We start from the raw sequence: 19824 nt of genomic DNA on the forward strand, positions 1-19824 counted from the left end.
ATTAATACATCCATATTTTAAAATCAGATAGGGGCTACATTTTAAACTTATTCTGGCAGCACTATGGGTATGGTAAGCCACAGAGAGCTCATGTGCTTGATATCTCTGCTTTGAGGTATATGTAGAATTCTACCCATTTTTCTTCAGTTTATGTTATACTACTTTGGCCTTAAAATGAAAAAAAAATTAAGTATAGTCAGATTATCTCACCTCTCAAGACAGAAACAAAAATGTGTCAATTATAACTTAATTGTGTTACCTTGGAAAAATATGAAAGGGACACTTCCGAATATTCTTTTATGTTGAAGTTTGGCCTTCCTTTTTATTTGCATGCTTGAAACAAGCATTGTAAGCATTCTCTTTCCATTATGTGTCCTGAAAATATAAATTACATGCAAAGTTTGTGGGCAATAACTAATGTACATAAATGACAGAAAGTTGGAAGATGCACAAGCCTATGGGGAGCTGTCCAAATTGACTCAATACTTCTTGAGTGCATGGCCATGCTATCTGATATGTTTTCTTTATGTAATTTTTTTAGTCAAACTAGAAAGTCCATCTGAAGATTATCAATTCTCCTATATTTCCTGCCCTAGTGCAACTTGTTAATTTTAAAACTTACATATTTTATACCAAATTATTGAAATAAGAGTCATACAGTCACCTACTGCTAAATTATATTTGGCAAAACTACTGCATGAATATTCTTGTGATAATTTTTCATCTAAAATATCATTAGTAAAGAAAGTTAGCCAATCATTTAACAAAAGTCCCTTTCCAATTGTTCCCCCCAAAAGTTATCAAGCTGATAGCTAAACAACTGATCTGTCCACATCATATCCCAATTGAAAATCTTCAATAGCTCCCTATCGTTTCTAGGACAAAATAAAAGATCTTACACAATGCAACTTGGTACCTATTTACTTTTCTCATATTATTTCACATTACTCCCTTTTAATTATACTTTAGTGTCTGCTAGATGTTCCTCATGCATAACATTATGCCTCCTCCCCTTTCTTGACTTTGCAGGGAATTATACTCTGTTCTCATCATAGAATCTGTCCCTTGCTTCCTCCAAAGCATAACTCAGATGACATGTCCAACATGAAGCCTTTTCAGATTCCTGGAGTAATTAGGGAATAAATGGAAATAGAACAACTATTTATTAAGCATCTACTATGTAGATACTGTGATAAGTACTTTACAAATATCTCATTTGACTTTCACAACAAGATAGTTGCTAATATTATCCTCAATTTATACTTGAGGAAACTGAGTCAAACAGAAGTTAAGTGATTTGCCCAGGGTCACATAGCTAATAAGTGTCTGAGGTCTCATTTGAACTCAGATCCTCCTGACCTCAGAAACACCATTTTAGCACTTTATCCCTCTTGAAAAGTCTTTGTATTTATATATCCCATTGTATTTCTATTATAAAACCATAAATTTAAAACTAGAAGATATCTTTGTAATCATTAAATCCAACTTTCTCATTTTCTATATGCAGAATCTGAGTCCTAGAGGGATTAAGTGATTTGCCCAGTTTCAGACAGTAAAGCTAATAATAAATAAGCCTCTGAGGTAGGATCTTCCTGACTCCAAGCTTGTCTCTCTATTCTATGTTGTTTCTTAGTGATTTAGCAAATGTTTGTTGTATTGAATTGAACTAAATTGAATTGAATTGAACTAAATTGAACTGAATTGACAGGCTACACTGTTAGCCACAAAATATTAAAGAACAAGAGAAAAGTCTCTGGCACATTTGAAAAATTATAGGATATACGGTGAAACATAGACAGAAATTACTCAAAAGACTATCTGAAGGCCTCCCATTTGGCTGCTTCTCCTGTTACCAGAATCTATGCCCAAAATCCCACTATTCTTTCAAGGACAAGAAGGCCACCTGGGGTCTTCCAGAGTTTCTCCAAAATACCAAAATGCCTAGATTGAGCTGACTTCATCCACTAGAAATTTTTGGAACATGACTTCAGCCAGGACCTTGTTGTTTCTTAGCAATCCTACTCTAGCTTTCTTTATCAACCCCACCTTCATTCTCCAAAACATCTGCTCCAATTCTTTATTTCTGACCCTCTACCAATTATACCTTTTTTCTTATAGCAGATGGACCAACCTCCTATTTTCTCAAGAAGATTGATATTCTAATCCATTTGATGTGCATTCCCTCTCTTTTCATAAACATTTCTCAGCTTCATTACCCATTTCTCCTCCTTCCCTCTGATCTACAGGAGAAGGGGAGGAAGAGAATAAACATTTATTCTTCTCCCTTAGTGTGTATATACTTTTTACAAATATCATCCCATTGGATCTTTACACAGGTACTGTAATTATTATTATTCCCATTTTTCAGCTAAAGAAACTGAGGCAAATCAAGGTAGAGATAGATTCACTCAACTAATAAATAGAAGTTATATTTGAATTCAGGTCTTCCTCATTTCAGTCCCAGTACTCTATCCACTATTGGCACTAGCTGTAGCAGCTACAAAAGTATCCCTTGATCCTTTTCCTTCCCACCTCTTTCAGGACTGTTCCATCAGTAATTCGCTCATCTTTTATCTCTATCCACTGGCTCCTTCCCATTTGCCTCTAACATAATCAGAACTTGGGACATTTCCTCCATCATCCAGTTATTTCAGAATGTGAAAAGATTTATTTATAATGTTCATAAAATAATTTTCTTAAACTTTTTTTCGTAAGGCAATGGAGTTAAGTGACTTACCCAAGGTCACACAGCCAAGCAAGTATTAAGTTTCTGAGACCGAATAAGAACTCAAGTCCTCCTGATCCCAAGGCTGGTGCTCTATCCATCGTACCACCTAGCTGCCCCTTAAACTTCTTTTAATATTAAATGGTCAAGAATCAAATTTAGAAAGCATGGATGGATTGTGATCTACCTTTATTGAGGGAATACTCATATGGAAGAGGTCAGAGATTCATGGAAGTATTGAAATAATCTTCTTTAATTGAATGAAAATCTATTTGGTCATCATTAAGTAAAAATACTTTGGGGAAGATAAAGCTGAGACAATGACACCAAATTATATTACCTCCAAATCAAAGGATACACTTGTTTGTTCTGGATTGTCATAGTTAGCTGGCACTAGAAATCAAGAAAACGAGTTCAAATCCAGTTGGAGTCACTGGGACTCTGTCTGCTTCAGCTTCCTCAATAGTGAAATAAGAATAATAATTCCCATTCCACAGAGTTGTTGTAAGGGACTAATGTGATATTTGTGAAGAACTTAGTGCTAGCATTTAGTAATCACTTAAAATTTATTCTTTCACTCCCTATTGAGGCAATCGCACAGATATTTAAGATTTACTCAGATTACTAAATAACAATTATACATAATAAATCATGATAATCCTAAAGAGAGGGGAAGGTAGGTGACATAGTGAATAGGACACTGATCCTGGAGTCAGGAAGAGCTGCATTCAAATCTGAACTCAGACATTTACTAGCTGAGTTACCCTGGGCAAGTCACTAAACCCTGTTGCCTCAGTTTCCTCATCTGTAAAATGAGATGGAGAAGAAAATGACAAACTGTTGTAGTATCTCTGCCAAGAAAACTCCAATTGGGGTCACAAAGCATCAGATACAACTAAAATAACTAGGCAACAATAAAACCCTAAAGGGCATTATTTAGCTTTGAATGAAAAAATAATGCATTCAGAAATTATGTTGTGGGTTCCTATTATATTCAGGAGGGAAATCATTCATCCCTATTTCTCATTTCTCATTTGAGGTTTCCTTTATCTAGGGAAATTGTGAAATAAGGTCCTTGTGTGTATTTCAATAACCAATATGGTCATAATTAACTTTTCAGTTCATTTTATTACCACTAGAGGTCATTATAATACCTTGCTATAATGTAGTCATAGATAATCATGAAGGCAAATAGGAACTGTAAGATTGATTGGAAAGAAGCTAAATGTTCATTATTTTTTACCCTATGGGGATGACTCCAATTCTCCACTCCAGCACCTGATGACCTGGAGATATACATACATACACAGACACACAGACACACAGATACACAGACACACACACACACACACACACACACCACCACCACCACCACCACCACCACCACCATATTGTACTACAAACAAGTAGAAAGAGTAATATACATATATCCATATATTTATACATGTAAATATATGTGTATAATGTAGTATACATATATACATACCCCTACATATACACATTCACAAATACAGGCAGGCAAGATATGTATATACATATTAATATATAAAACAAGGAATAAAATGCAATCAAGGAAAATTGATCAGTTTTTAAATGCATTTCACCAAGAAAATAGAACTACCTATTTTCAAAATTTTTCCAAGTGATAGATATTTCTCAAACAATTAATTCCATAAATTAAGATGAATAATAGACAGTCTGAATTTAGTATCCTAGTAATCCTTAAATGCTAAAAGAATAAGTAAAAGGTACCTAATCTCTCTTGCTGGTAGAGTCTTTGTCAGGAACTATGGGGTTTCAAAATTAGGTGGCAGGAACTATGGGGGTTCAAAATTAAAATAGTCTACTGTCCTCAAGCAGTTTTCACTACCAGAAGGATTATGGAAAGGCCATATCATAAAAATATAATAAATAAAAGAAGTTGGAAAAGAAGCAAATCAATTACCTCTTATTGACATGACCAAAGGAGAATTGTCAAACCAACAAGGGATAGAGACAATAATAAAAGATAGAAAAGATGATTTTGATTGCATGGAATTGAGGATGTTTGGTAGAACACAAAGAAGAAATGCACAAACTGATAACATGTGAAGGATATGCTACCTGCTTGTCCAGTAGGTGTCCACATTGGTAAAATCCTAGATTCACTGATACCACAGACTCACATATACCCAATAAAAGAAAGAATATTGCTCCTTATACGTTTCTTGCATTTTTTTCTAAATATCTTTTAAAACCTTCTCAAAATATGATCTTGTACAAGCTTGTGCCTTGAAAAATAAAATAAAATGAGATTCTAATGGGCAATAGTCTAAGTGTTCAGTCATTTTTAAGTGGTGTTCAACACTTCATGAGCACGTTTGAATCTTTCTGTGTTGCTTTTTTTTTTTAGGTTTTTGCAAGGCAATGGGGTTAAGTGGCTTGCCCAAGGTCACACAGCTAGGTAATTATTAAGTGTCTGAAACCAATTTGAACTCAAGTTCTCCTGACTACTATTGCTCTATTCACTGTGTCACCTAGCTGCCCTGTCACCACTCTTCCCCCCACCTTGAGTCTTTCTTGGCAGACTCATTTGCTATTTCTTCTCTAACACATTTCACATGAGGAACCAAAGCAAACAGGGTTAAGTGACTTGCCCCTGGTCACCCAACCAGTAAGTGTGTGAGGTCAGATTTGAATTCAGGAATGAGTCTTACTGGCTCCAAGCATAACAGAGTCTATCCACTCTACCACTCAGGTACCCTAAAATCAATTTGTATTGTATTGATTAGTCATGAAATAGGAACTGAACAGTTTTCCAATAGTGTCTGATTTTTTGAGATCCCATTTGATATTTTCTTGGCAAAAATACTAGAGAAGTTTGACATTTCCTTCTCCAGTTCATTTTGCAGATGATGAAACTGAGGCAAACAGGGTTAAGTGACTTGCCCAAGGTCACACAGCTAGGAAGTATCTGAGGCCAGTTTAAACTTAGGAAGATATCTTACTGACTCCAGATCCTATACTCTCTCCATTACGCCAACTAACTTCCCCTATTAAAGATAATACCCTCACATTAATTTTTGAAAAAAAGAATTTGGTGTAAAAGCAAAAATAAGTCTAAGGATACAAATGCATATCTATATTTTCATGACAGGTCTTACATGGTCATTGGGAAAGAACAGATCTAGCAACATCTTATAAAGACTGAGAAGCCTGTTTACTTGCCATCCTCATACTGATAGTTTCTAAATCACTTAACTCCAAGCAGCCAGGCTGAAGGGGAGCTCCAGCAAGCAATATTTGCATATTTCTATATCAGGTTGAGGTCTGAAATGACTCAGTACTACTCACACTTTCAAAAGAAATGACTTATTAGTTTACTTCTAGACCATATTTTTGTAAATGAGTATTAGGAATCATTAATATGTAAAAACTGTTTACCTTTTACAAGTATATTTTGAATTCACAAATCTTGTTTTTTTAGCCAAAGAATTAAACTCAGTTCAACACTTTCCAAGGAAATACCTGTGATGTATATAAATATGAAATCTTTCTTAAGATTTCTTAAAAACTAATATTTAACCTTTGAACCTGATCAATTAAATAAATTCCTGAATTCATCTTTCTTTTATACTTCAAGTTTTTTAAGTACCTTATAAATTCTCAGTTCCTAGACTGGCCCCATAGAAAATACAAATAAATACATAAAAGGGAAGTTACTTTTGATCTTTTCTAGCCTAAACTTCCAATCATTTATAATTAGAATCTGATTAACAAATTCATGAAATAATGACTTTTATGCTTCAATAGCAGAAACTAATAATTAGATTATATTATGATCTCGGCCTAGAATCTTCTAGACCTTTCTCTGCTCTGATCAATGGAGAGTTCTCAACTAACCAAGGGAAAGAGGCAATCAAAAAAAATAAAATAGATTATTTTGATTACATGAAGCTGAGGGTTTATTCTGGCACTTTTCATTTCTTTCTCTGGGTTCTTCTAGCCTTCCAGTATATAAAGATGGATTAAGTACAAACTCAATGACAATTTTACTTCTGTATAGAGGAGCAAGTCTCAGAACCCAGACTTTTTGATTTGCATTTTTGATTTAGAACTTCCAGTAATTCATGACTTAATCAAAATGGATATTGCTCCTTGGCTGTAGATTGAAATTCCTTTACAATCAAGTGCCCTCTGGTCTCTCTTTTCCTCTATAGAGGATTTATTCAATGTTCAACATTGTATGTGGTTCCATTTCTCCAAGAGTGAGTGTCAAACTTAGAATTAGGAAACAAAAATTCAACATTTAAGGAGTATCAGTTGTTAGTTGTTAGCCAAGTATAGACTAAGAACTATGTTATTCTGAGAATATTTTTATTCCTTTTCCAATACTGCAACACTGCTACTGCTTATGGAGGCTTTACACAGGGCTAGGAGATATTTTATATGTTTCACAGGTGTCAGTGTTCCATCCTTCCCTCCCATCCAAAAAAAAAATCATTCATTCCCTTCATATTCCTCTTGGAATCAAAATCAGTATATTTTTAAAAATACAGTCTCAACTGAAGCATTTTTCATTATTATTATTATTATTATTATTATTATGTAATAGGAATGAATCAAGGCAAGTCTATATTTTCCAATTGTGCTTTGAGGAATCGCTAAATTTATTTGATTAGTAACTACATTTTTCATAAGGTGTCAGGTCTCCAGGCTCCAAATAATGGTCTGATTGGAGACCTTGAGTACCTATTAAATATTGTCATGGTGACACAAGGTATGCCATTATGGTGAGGACATACACTAAAAAGGGAGCAGCCAAGCTCTATGGCAAAGGAATAGATTCCAAGTCATGGAACCAACCAGATATGGCACTGCATTGAGTTTAATGAATAGGCTGCCTGGATAAATACTGTGTATATATACATATAGTAGCTAAATATTATGAATTGGATTGAAAGTAAAAGTAGTAAAAGGGGAAAGAACATGAAAAATTTGAATACAGAAAAAATGCTTAAAAAAAAGATGTTTCCTGAAATTAAAATCTTGTTCTATAGTGAATATATTGCTTTTATTCTTCCCAGTCCTTGACAGGAAATTCAACCCTTGAAAGTTACTTTTATTGAACCTGTATCATCTCCCAGGTGTATTTGTGGAACTATCACCCTGAACATCCAAAGGAAATAATTGTCTACACATATTCCTTTTCACATTATTGGGTCTAACAGGAAATTGTAGGAAAAAAAAAGTTTTCTGGAAGATTTATCATTTATGGAAAAAGGCAAAACATCTACCCCAAAAAGATATTCATAAACCTAAGCTTTTAGACAGCTTTTGTATTTTCTTTAAATGAAAAAATTCTCTTTACAATTTAATTTGTAGAATGAAACTTTATTCTATAGGTAAATTTGGAATCGAGGAGATATTTAAACATGAATGGGAACAAATATACTGTTTCAATACCAGACTTCCTGATCACTTTCCCTCCACTTGTTCCCTCCTTTCTTTTCACCCCTTCTCATGCTCATCCTCCCAATCAATATTGATCTCTCCCCCATCTCCTCTTGGATCTCCCATAGTTTTTGGTTCTCAACTGTCTTGTGTATCCACCATGCATTTTTAAAAATTATTATTATAGTTCATCAATCATTTTATTGTAGATTTAGGCCTTATATCTCAACTCAATGAGATATTTAGATATCTCATCTAAATCAATCCCATTATTTTATAGATAAAAGGAAAATGAGACTGAGAAAAGTTAACGTGACTTGCACAAGGTCATTTGGGTAGTATGTATTGGAGCTGAATTTGAGTCAGGATCCTCTGATTCTACATCCAGTGGTCTTGGTACTGAACAGAGCTACCTGCAAGTTTTATATCCCCCCATTTTAGAGTTTCATGAAGATAGGGGCCTCTTATCTAAACTCTCTATATTGCCAGTCACGATGATTTGTCCATGGGAAGTATTTAGTAAATGTACATTGTTCAGCACAGTATTTTCCCACAGACAACAGATGTGTAGTAAGTGTTCGTTAGATTGAATTTAACTTTGAAACATGAGAATTCCCAGTACAAGGATGAAATTCTTTCACTGCTTTTGGTATGGGGAATAAATAGGAAAGAAACCTGAGCCTGAAATCCTAATTACAAACAACTGACTAGTGGTGACTAGTGGAACATTCAGCAGAAGCTGTCAACTAACACATGCACCACACAAAGAGAAGACAAGGTTGGTGGAAATATTTCACGATAAATACATTGCCTATTTTTAAACTGTTCTTTCATTTTCTGGCATTTTCCTGTTGAACTCCAGTAGCTGACATATAAAGTTCTCATATGTGTACACAGGAGGACCACAGGGCTCAATGATCAAGACATTTGTCTGGCTGCAGGGGTATATGACCCATCAGCCAAAGTGGCCCAAGTTCAACTTCTAAGATTGCCCTCAGTGTCCCTTTCACAAACTTGCTTTTTGTAATTGCACCTTAACTTCCTCAAGTTCACATTTCAAATTGAAATTCTGAATTTTACCTTTATCATTGTATTCTGATGGATATGTTTAATAGAAACAATTTGGCCTCACATATGTTTGTGTTGATAATATATTTGGAATATATTATTAACACATATGCTAATTATATATTAATATATTATTATATAACAAATAATTATGTAATATGTAATTTATATACAATAAGAATATGTGGAATAGGAATTTGGCTTCTGAAGCATGTTTACCATTTTTCAATTTAAAAATGCTAACTTTAACATGTATATTTAAGATTGATTTTCAGAGTGTAAAACAACATGTATGTAAATACATAATATCTATTTTTTTCCTCTCTTGTATCACTCCAAATAGCAAATTTGGCATGTAAATATTAGATTGTGAGTTTTACAAGAACAGGAACTGTCTTTTTGCCTTTTCCCCAGAACTTAGCAAAGAGTAGGCACTTTTAAAATACTTATTGGCCCAACTAGAATTTCTCCAGAAATCTAAAACAGCATGTTAATCTATTGTTTTTGTGCCCTCCTGGCTTCGACTCAAGTTAGGTGAAGGAAGAACAATCCTGCTGTGCTGTGCATGTCAAAGGAGATATGATTGTCGGAGACAGGCTGAGTATGATACTGCACCCCAGATGAGGAGCATAGCTGGTGCCTGAGACCTTTTGGGAAAGATAAATGGAAACTGAAAGGTATTGGAAGTTACAGACATGCAGGGGACCTGAGCTCCTCAATATGTCCCTGAATTCCAACTTGCCTCCTGAGAAACTTAGGAGACAGAGTTTTCCTTTGAGATCAGAGCCTCTATTTTGGCTAAACCAAAATCATATCTTAGTCCCACCTAGAGATCATTCACTCTTATGTATTTGCTAGTGCATTTTAATTGCTGCACTTATCCTGATTTTTATTTGCTTTTTCCCAAATAGATTTCCAAGCTATTTGCTATTTGTAAACATCTTTTGGGGGATAAATATTTGGTGGGAAAGAGTAAGCTAAGTATCATCCTTCCCCTTAACAGCGATCGGGGAAATGCCTTTTATTTTAAAAACTCCCCCCCCAAATTATTACCCTAGATTAACATTATTTAAAGGTGCAAATAGATACAGATTCAGCCCAATATTTCTCTTGGAGATAAGGGAGAGAAAGATAAGCATTCAACCAAGACCATCCTACTACTCCCTTCAAGGATGGAAATTGTAATCTCCCTAGGACAAGGAGTAGGAATTTGAACATACTAATTCAAGATGTCTGAGAGATATAGCTATCCATCTAGATAACCCCTATAAACCTTCACATCCTACATGTGCACACATATTTTATACTTCATTTCAGACTATAAAGATTTTTGCACTGAGAAACATTAACTCAGAATCCTAGAAAATATTTTAGGCCCTTTATTTTCTGAACCAATAAAGACTAACCTCATCATCACACAAAGAAATGATTCTCTTGTTGCTAGATTAAAAATCTCAGGAATATCTGAAACAGTTAAGTTTGTATAGATTTCTAAAGAAGATATTTTAATCAAAGAATTAAATTCATACTGGTGATGGAAAAAGGAAGAGTATGTATGATGCTCTTGTTCATTCTTCATGACTCACAAGTATGTTGGATTTAACTGAAGCACAGTTTCACAAGTCATTAATCTCATTCTCTCTACCTGAGTCATCAAAGTCCAATGGTAAGATAAAAGTCAAGATGACTAGTGATGTTCCAGGATGCATGGATGACCTTGACCAAACTCTCAGCACTCCAGTGTTTGCTTTGGTCACTTTTGTAACAGTTGAAACAAATTGTTCTCATCTGCCCATTGAATCAAGAGAATCCTTCAGATGCTTGGGGTAGACATCCCCCCTAATTCACTGATGGGTTTGAGGTTCATTGGCTACCCTCAACTTGATTCAGCCCATCTGCTTAGATGGTTTATCAGTTTGACCACTGTGCATGGTACAATTTCTTGGAGCCACAGATGAGAATTGGGTGAAGGTGGATATCAAAGGAAGATGAGCAGCCCTAAAAAGATCTCAACAAGCCCCCCATATACCCCAGATATGTAGTAGAAACTGATTAAAGAGTCATTTCAAAGATACTTGCTAAATAATATTTGTTGATAATGATAATCATATGAAGGCTACACAACTATTATTTAGATTTCAGTTTTACAATCTATGATACTGAAAGGACATATAGGTTATTGTGAAGACTTGAGAAAATACAACTTCAAGTGGTCTTATAACTTTTTTAAAAGTTTCATTTATCAAATTTTCTTCATGCTTCTGTCATGTATATCCACCATCATCATAAAATAAAACTGATTAATCTGGTACATATAAGATTCTGACCCAGTAGTCCCCTACCTGTCCTTGGTGAAAAGGGGTGTTTCATCATCTATTCTCTGGCTATTTTAATTACTTTGACATGAGCTGCCTTTGAGGGCTATTTTCATAAAACTTTTTTTTAATGCTTAGACACTTTCAAATGCATGACTTCATTCTCAGAAAAGTTATTGTGAATGCAAAAATGACCATATCATCATTATTTGGTGATATTGCAAGATTAAAAAAGACTATTAAAACTACCTGAACTTAAACCATTCACACAAGATCTTTGAAGCAAGAAGGGGGGATATTAAGAACAGGGGGTTCTTAATTTTTGTGGGTCATGGAACCTCTTTGGCAGTTTGATGAAGCCCATGAAACTCTTCTTAGATGAATCCTTGTTTATATTCATAACTGAAGAAAATGCTAAATTTCAGTTAAAGTTTAGTGAATATAAAACTATACTTTTTTTCCTATCTAGGTTCACAGAATCCCTAAAATTTATTCATTGACCCAAGTTAAGAACTGATCTAAGGATAGTTTTACCTAAGAACATTAGCTTCTTTTAAAAAAAATACAGAAACCCTGAGGGACTATATTCTTTCTGTTCTTTCTGACTCCTCCTTACCATTTCCTTAGATTTTCTTCTGTGTTAGTTAATAGGCAGAGAGCCAAAGGAAACTTGTTTAGAAGGCTCTACTTGTCTTTATCAGAAGACATCACTAGTGTTTAAAAAACTATTTCCGCTAGATCTTTATTTAGTCAGTGTATGAAAGGGGTGGAAAACATTGTTCTTTAAAGCCATGAATAACAAGTAACAGGATAAGGAAATATTTATATTTTTAAAGCTCTGACAAATAATGTAATTATTTATATGATTAATCTAATAAAATCAATGAAGAGTCTGGTGGTTTCCCCAGGAAGCTGACAATGTACTGCATTGCTACCATTAACACCCCCAGCATTTCCTCAAGTGATAATAATTCAGATTTAAATATTATTTTCCTGAGAAATACCCTCTGAGATATGTCATGCAAATATGATTACCTCCCATTTCACCTTCCTATGGCATATATAGTTCAACTACTTTTACCTCCATTTTATATAACTTAGCAAACTGAAGTTGTTCAGCATGCAGGTAGAAAATATCAGAGTAGGGACTAGAAGCCACAGCTTTCCTTGTCCCAGGCCAACAACTTTTCCACACCACATCGGTCTCCTATAATGTCAGACACAGATATATCTTGGGGCATGCATCCCATCTTACCGAGTGAGCAACCCTGCTGGTGTTAGAAGTATTAAAACTGGCGTGTGACTAATCTACCTTAGTTAAAAACATTTCTACCTTTGCATCTTCAAGATCTGGAGAGTGTCTGCTTCTTTCCCGAGTTAGCACAGACCGAAATATGTGCCAGAGGAATGAAGAACTTAAAAAGCATAAGCTACCTACAATCCAAATTTCTTTTCCTTTAAATGACAAATCCATTCTGTTTGAACCACTCTATAAATCAGTTATAATCTATATAAATATATATTACAAAATCTAAATCAAAACTATAAATCACTTAGGAGCTTTTTTTTCCCTCTACCCTGATTTTAGCAAGATGTATTTCCCAAGCACCAACCTGCCCTACCCTGCATAGTAAATGTTGCCTCCTTGCAAAGGACACATAGCCTGGTCCTGGAATGGATATTTCCACTGACACCAATCCATAAACGTTCTACACCTTTAAAAGGAAAAATATGGCAGTCTGTGATAGCATTGAAACAGGTGCAGAAACAGAGAGCAGAGACGCTGAAGATAATTTACACTCCCATGAATGCACTTGTCACTCGTTCAAGGACTATTAGCACCAATCGTAATTAGTGACTGACTCTTCAGAAGACTGGTCAGCTGCCAGGACTCCTTGCCCTTTCCCCGCCACCGTCCCCATACACACACACACACACACACACACATACATTCCCTCTGAGTAACATGAAAGAAATTGGAGGTCAGACAAATGAACTAAAAAACAAAAAAAAACTTTCACTGTTAGCAAAGTTATTTTGGAAGTTAAACTATACTCATAAACTTTTAAATGGTATATCATGAACGCCCAGTAAATGCTATCTCTCAGTCAAATTCACTAACTACTTGGCTCTCAATTTCTGATTATTAAATTAATTCAGGAGTCCTGAGCAATATCTCTCTCCCACTGCATCCTACTCCACCCTTCCTTTCCATTAAGGATCTTGTCAGTCCTTTATGTCCTTGTTCTAGGGAGTTGAAAAGTCCTGTCATTTTTGTGTTTGGCTCCTCTGTCAACACTGCATGTGTTCCTAGCCCACAGCTGCCCCACATTCCACTGCCTTGGACATGATAGGATTTGAAGCTAGTAAATGTGAAGGATATTTTGAAGGGGGGTACAGTTCAGGTTTGGGGTAATATAACATCTCCAACCTCCAAAAAGTCATCCCTGCACAGGATGTCTTTTATCTGTGACTCAAATGGAATTTTTTTCCTAGGATAACCCTTTATATATATCCTTACACAGTGATTTAATGAAACATTGTAAAATTTTTAAAAGCCTCTAAGCATGTCATAAAGAATCATTCATCCTTACAGGATTGTTTTGCTTTTTAAATTCTAATAAAATGAGAGCCAGTCACTTGTGAATAGTTGAATCTTAAAATGTATTTATTACTAAAAAACAGAGTTAGAGATAAAAGATATATGATATATAGATTCAGAGCTTGTAGAGATCTCTGAGCCCTCCTAATTCTACCCTCTCACTTTATATATAAAGTTTAAATGGGGTAGCTAGTTGGTGCTGTGGATAGAGCACTCACCCTGGAGTCAGGAGGACCTGAGTTCAAATTTGGTCTCAGACACTTTATAGCTATGTGACCTTGGACAAGTTTCTTAATCCCATTGCCTTGTAAAAACAACAAAAAAATTAAATAATTTGTCCAAAGTCACATCAATAGTAAGTACTGAACTTGGGATTTTAACCTAGGATTCATAGATTTCCTAAGTCAAAGCACTTTCCCCTATAGCAAATGATCCAGTCCAACCACATCAAAAAATAAGGAAAGGAAGAAATGAATGACTAAAGCTTGTGCAGATAGTAAATTAAACTAAGCTGGAATGTGAACTCAGGTTCCCTAATAAATCTATCATACCAAAGAATTTTGGAATTGGAAGCAAGTTCAGAAGCTGATGGTTAAATTTTCAGGATGAGGATTTACAAGATGAGTATTTACATCTTGCAAAGCAACAAAAGCTACAAATCAAACCTTGATTTATTGGCTTTATTTCCTGTGAAAGGTCAAGCAAGTCTCTTACCAGGTACAAAATGAGAAAATGATGTGACTTTGGAGTTCTGCCACTGCTGGCTCCTAAGCAGTACAAGAAATAGCACTGTACAGTGTAAGGCCTCTCCTCCAGACATCATTACCTTGAGGAGAACGCAGGTCTGACAATGGTTAGGGATCAGGATACTGTCCCCCCCAAAAAAGTGATGAAAAAGCTACACCTCATAGTGGTATTTGATTTCACTTATCAAATTTTAGTTAGAGAAGGCAAGGGTCTTGGAAGTCCTTCATAACCCAGATGTATGCCATTCAAGATATATGCCATACAAGATCCATTGCCCTACATCATTTTCTTTCACTTTCTTATAGAATTTTCCTTTATTCTATCTCTTTAAAACTTCATCTTTTCGGGGCAGCTAGATGGCGTAGTGGATAGAGCACCGGCCTTGGAGTCAGGAGTACCTGGATTCAAATCCAGTCTCAGACACTTAATAATTACCTAGCTGTGTGGTCTTAGGCAAGCCACTTAACCCCATTTGCCTTGCAAAAAAACTAAAAAAAAAATTCATCTTTTCTATCATTTCTTAAAAGGTATTTACAGCTACCAATGGTCTAGTGGACAAGTTCCCTGTAACTTAAATTTCTATCTCATTGCTCTGCTGCCTAGATTTAGACATCATCATCATCATCACTAGCATTTATATCGTATTTTAAGGTTAACAAAGTGCTTTCAATCTCACAAAAACCATAGGAAATGTGTTTCTATTTTTTTATTTTAAATATGGGGAAATGGAGCTGGGCAGGGATTAAGTGAATTATCCAAGGTAGGTAATTGTTGCCAGATTTGAATTTAGATCTTCCTGACTCCAAATTACATCATTACATCTTCCACCAAAACTCTCAAGTATTAGGAATTCAGAATCCATTCTCTTTGTATACCTTTGTCCTAACTTTCATCCCTACCCCAGAATTGTGATTAGGAGTAGTCAAAAAATTAAACTAAATTTTAACCTGGAATATTCTGTAGGCTTTTGTCAGCTGTCTGGTTTGGTGTGATGTCCCATAACACTTGACCATACATGGCCAAGTGTTATGAGACACCACATTTAACCCTTCTGAAGTCAATATTTCTGTGTAAATTCTTTTTTTTAGGGTTTTTTTTTTTGCAAGTCAATGGGGTTAAGTGGCTTTCCCAGGGCCACACAGCTAGGTAATTATTAAGTGTCTGAGGCCGGATTTGAACTCAGGTACTCCTGACCCAGGGTCAGTGCTCTATCCACTGTGCCACCAAGTCGCCCCTTGTAAATGTTTAAAAAAAAAAATAAAAGCATTAGAGTAGTCAGCTAAAACATGCCAGTATATGGTAACAGAGAGCAATCTAGTCTCCCTAAGACTATATGAAATACTATGTCCAATAGAGAATGACAGAAATGAGTATAATAATATCATCAGAAGATATCAATGGCTCTACAGAATCAAGGGTATGAATTATCTTCACTGCACATGTGCACTGGCCACACATGTATCCATATGATCTTTCACATGTTTCTATCTATATTTTCTGGACATGTATATTCTCTGAAGAGTGTGCCTTTCCCTTGATTAGGGTATGATAACTTTTCAAAGAGGGTATTATTAGGGAGGAGGGTGGGAAAGAATCTATCTTATCACCTGATTTATAGATTGTTAAAAGTAAATTATTTTGAACTAACCTGATCTTGTAAAAGAAATATATTAATGAAGACTATTGAGCTATGGGTTCAAATGATGGCTGTCTCATATCTACAATGTGGTTTAAATCTGTTATAATGTTTGGGGGGGACCCAGGCATGTGTTATGAGAAAAAAAATGATTTTATATGAACATCAAATAATAGTTAAAAAGAGAATTTAAATTTTAAGGATGGTTTGACTATATAAATACCATACCAATCACAATAGTTTATGTGAATGCTTTATCATGATGACTGGTTACCTTGTGACATATCACCAAAATAGATCAAGTCAATTTTAATATGTTTTATTTAATTTCAGCAATAAACTCTATGTATACTCACTCTCACTATCTATATAGCATAATTGCCTACTGAAAACTTAAAATTACAGGGAACTTCTCTAATAGACCATTAGTATCTGTAAACATTTTTTAAGATATGATAGAAGAGATAAAGTTTTAATAGAATAAAGGAAAATTCTGTAAGAAAATGAAATGAAGTGGCAGCTAGTGGCACAGTGGATAGAGCATCAACCCCTGAGGTCAGAAAGACCCGAGTTCAAATCCGACCTCAGATACTTAATAATTATTTGGCTCTGTGACCTTGGGCAAGTCACTTAACCCCACTGCCTTGCAAAAACTTTAAAAAAAAAGTAAAGGAAAGAGTGTAGGGCAATGGATCTTATATGGCAAATAATTTTCTTCTCTGAACCTTAGTTTCCTGGGTCTCTAAAATAAGGGAACTGTGTTTAGGACTTCTAAGATTCCTCCTATCTCTAAGTCTATAATTTGATAAATGAAGCAGAAATAGCAAAAGACGAAGCAATGTAAAAGAAAAGGGAAGTTAAAAATTAGAAGTTGAGAGAAGGAAAAAGAAATGAGAGAAAAGTTAGAAGTAGGTGATTAAGGATAAGAACTGAAAAACAGAAAAAAAAGGTGATATAGTCTGGAATTTTGATTTTAAATTTCATTATGAATCTGGTGTTATTTTATTTATAAGAAGGATTTTTCATATTCAATCATCCTTTTTAAGACTCCTTGCTCCCTCTCCCCAAATTTCCCTTCTTATCCCACCTCCCCAGTAAAGCTGGTGTGTCCCAGGAAAGCCTCAGATTCACATTAAATTCCAAACAAGTCTCTTTTTGACAGTGGTTGATGATTGATGCTATGATTAACAGTCCTAATCTCTTCCCAGGGGAAAAAATATCAAAGAAGAAAGCACTATAAACTGCAAAATTTCTGTGAAAAGCATTTATAGTTTTATTTTTTTAATCCTGGAAGAAAAGGGTCATATTTTAAGAATTTATTTCTTTAGTCAAAGCAAAAGATGGAGACATTAACTTAGTTCTGTCTACATACCTGGTGACATCTGAACTGCTGGAATGACTCTCATCACTCACTGCCAGTCTCTGCTGGCTCCTCTGGCATTTATTCACTAGGAAAGTAAAGACCCCCATTGACCTTCATCTCCTGGCTCCCATGCAAAAGGAAAAAGCAATGTGCTCCTGTCACATGTTCTCATTCCTCACAGTCAGGGAGAGGATAAGAGTAAGAAATTTATTACTGACATCTCCTAACTCAAACACTTAAACAAGTTGAATGGGACACACGGACGCCCTAGTTACTCTGCTTCACATCTACATAACAGAACACATTTATAAGCCTCCAGAAAAACTGAGGCCAGTGGGTAAAAAGTGTCAAAATTTAAATGGGCTAAAATTTGCAACCTGTGCTTCTTTATAAGATATTCTAGGACATTCAAATTCAAGTTCAAAGACCAGATCTGGGACTTAATAGCCTTTCAATCAATCATGGAAAATTTCTTCACTTCTCTCAGGTCTGGTTTCGTCATCACTGAAATCTGTATCTTAGCACATGTACTTCCTACACTCATGTATAATATAATAGCATTTGCTGTTTTGCAGGACTATGTAAACCTGAAAACACTACAGAACTGTACATTATTATCATTATTCCATCAGCAAACATTTATTAGGAACTGCATGCAATGGAGAGGACAGGAATCCTAGAACAGTTCAAGATGTTCATATCCCAACAATAACACTAGGTTTTGCAATCATAGATAATTACCCCATCTAAGCATCAGGTAAATTAAAATCATAGGTCCTTATACAATGAATTCCCATGCCCTGTATTAATTGTTGCGAAAGATTTGAATTAAAAAAATTCATTTCTTCACAGAAAATATCTAAAAAGCAGGAGTACTTTGTGTTTGTGTGTGTGTGTGTGTGTTAGTGTATAAAGGACCTCTTTGTCAATTTTTTGAACCATTTTCAGAATAATGTTTTTAAAAGAATAAAATAAATAGAATACTAATTATATTGAGTTAAAGATGCAGTTTTTGTTCTGATCCAAGTTCATGAATGATCCCAAATCTAAAGGTCAAAAACCCTTTATCTACAGAAAGTATTTTATTCATTTTCAGAAAATATTCTGTACTTCAATGTAGTATAAGAAAAAAATTTCCCCTAAATATGAATACTACTTCTGAGCAGTGCAGTGCTTTTTTGTGAACAAAATAAAATCATAAACTTAGAATTATAGGCCTTTCAGAGATCATTAGAGTTTACCTAAACTATGTAATCATAGAGATGTTTTAAGGGGGAGATTATGTGTGTGTGTGTATTGTCATCTCAAAGAATTAATTATTAAAATAATGAGAATATTTAATAACTTTAGTCAGGATACAAAATAAATTCACAAAATTGTTCAGTATTCCAATGAAGGACTAGCACAATAAAGAAGAAATGATAATAATTCCATTCAATATAACTACATATTTTATGAAATATTTGAGATTTAATCTACAAAGGCACATAAAGTTATATATTAGTGCTACTACAATACACTATAGAAATAAGGAAAAAACAATAGATGAAGTATTCACCGCATATGGTTGGGTCATGCCAATATAATAAAATAGTAGTAGTAGTAGTAGTAGTAGTAGTAGTGGTACTTAAATTATAAATTTTATCCTATAATATTCAAAAATACCAAAGGGAAGCTATATAGAGCAAGACAAAAAAATATTGAAAACAATCTAGAAGAATAAAAAATCATGACTCAAAAGAAATAATAAGAAAAAATAAGAATTATAGGAGATGGCACATCAGAACTCAAACTGTATTATAAAGTAGTAATTATCAAACCAATTTGACAGTGCTTAAAACATATAAAAGTTGATCAATAGAACAGAATAAGCAAGAATTAAAGCAATACAAAAGAGTCATGCAGTATATGGTAATAACTAAAAGAAAAATTACC

At 34.6% G+C, this 19824-nt stretch overlaps 1 protein-coding gene across 5 annotated transcripts in view; it reads right to left on the reverse strand.

Annotated features, from left to right (window-relative positions):
- The window catches only part of MYLK4 (myosin light chain kinase family member 4), a 144349-nt gene that overhangs the window by 72074 nt on the left and 52451 nt on the right, over positions 1-19824 (reverse strand). Inside the window, exon 1 of one of the 5 annotated variants that reach the window (XM_074199545.1) lies at positions 12875-19277. The exons of the other annotated variants lie outside the window; for them this stretch is intronic. Within the exon in view, the coding sequence (XP_074055646.1) occupies positions 12875-13015 (141 nt within the window). The 5' untranslated portion in view covers positions 13016-19277. Of the gene's footprint in view, positions 1-12874; positions 19278-19824 lie in introns of those variants that run through there. 5 annotated transcript variants of the gene reach the window in all.

This window comes from Macrotis lagotis, chromosome X (genome assembly GCF_037893015.1).
Source record: "Macrotis lagotis isolate mMagLag1 chromosome X, bilby.v1.9.chrom.fasta, whole genome shotgun sequence".
Taxonomy (NCBI): Eukaryota; Metazoa; Chordata; class Mammalia; order Peramelemorphia; family Peramelidae; genus Macrotis; species Macrotis lagotis.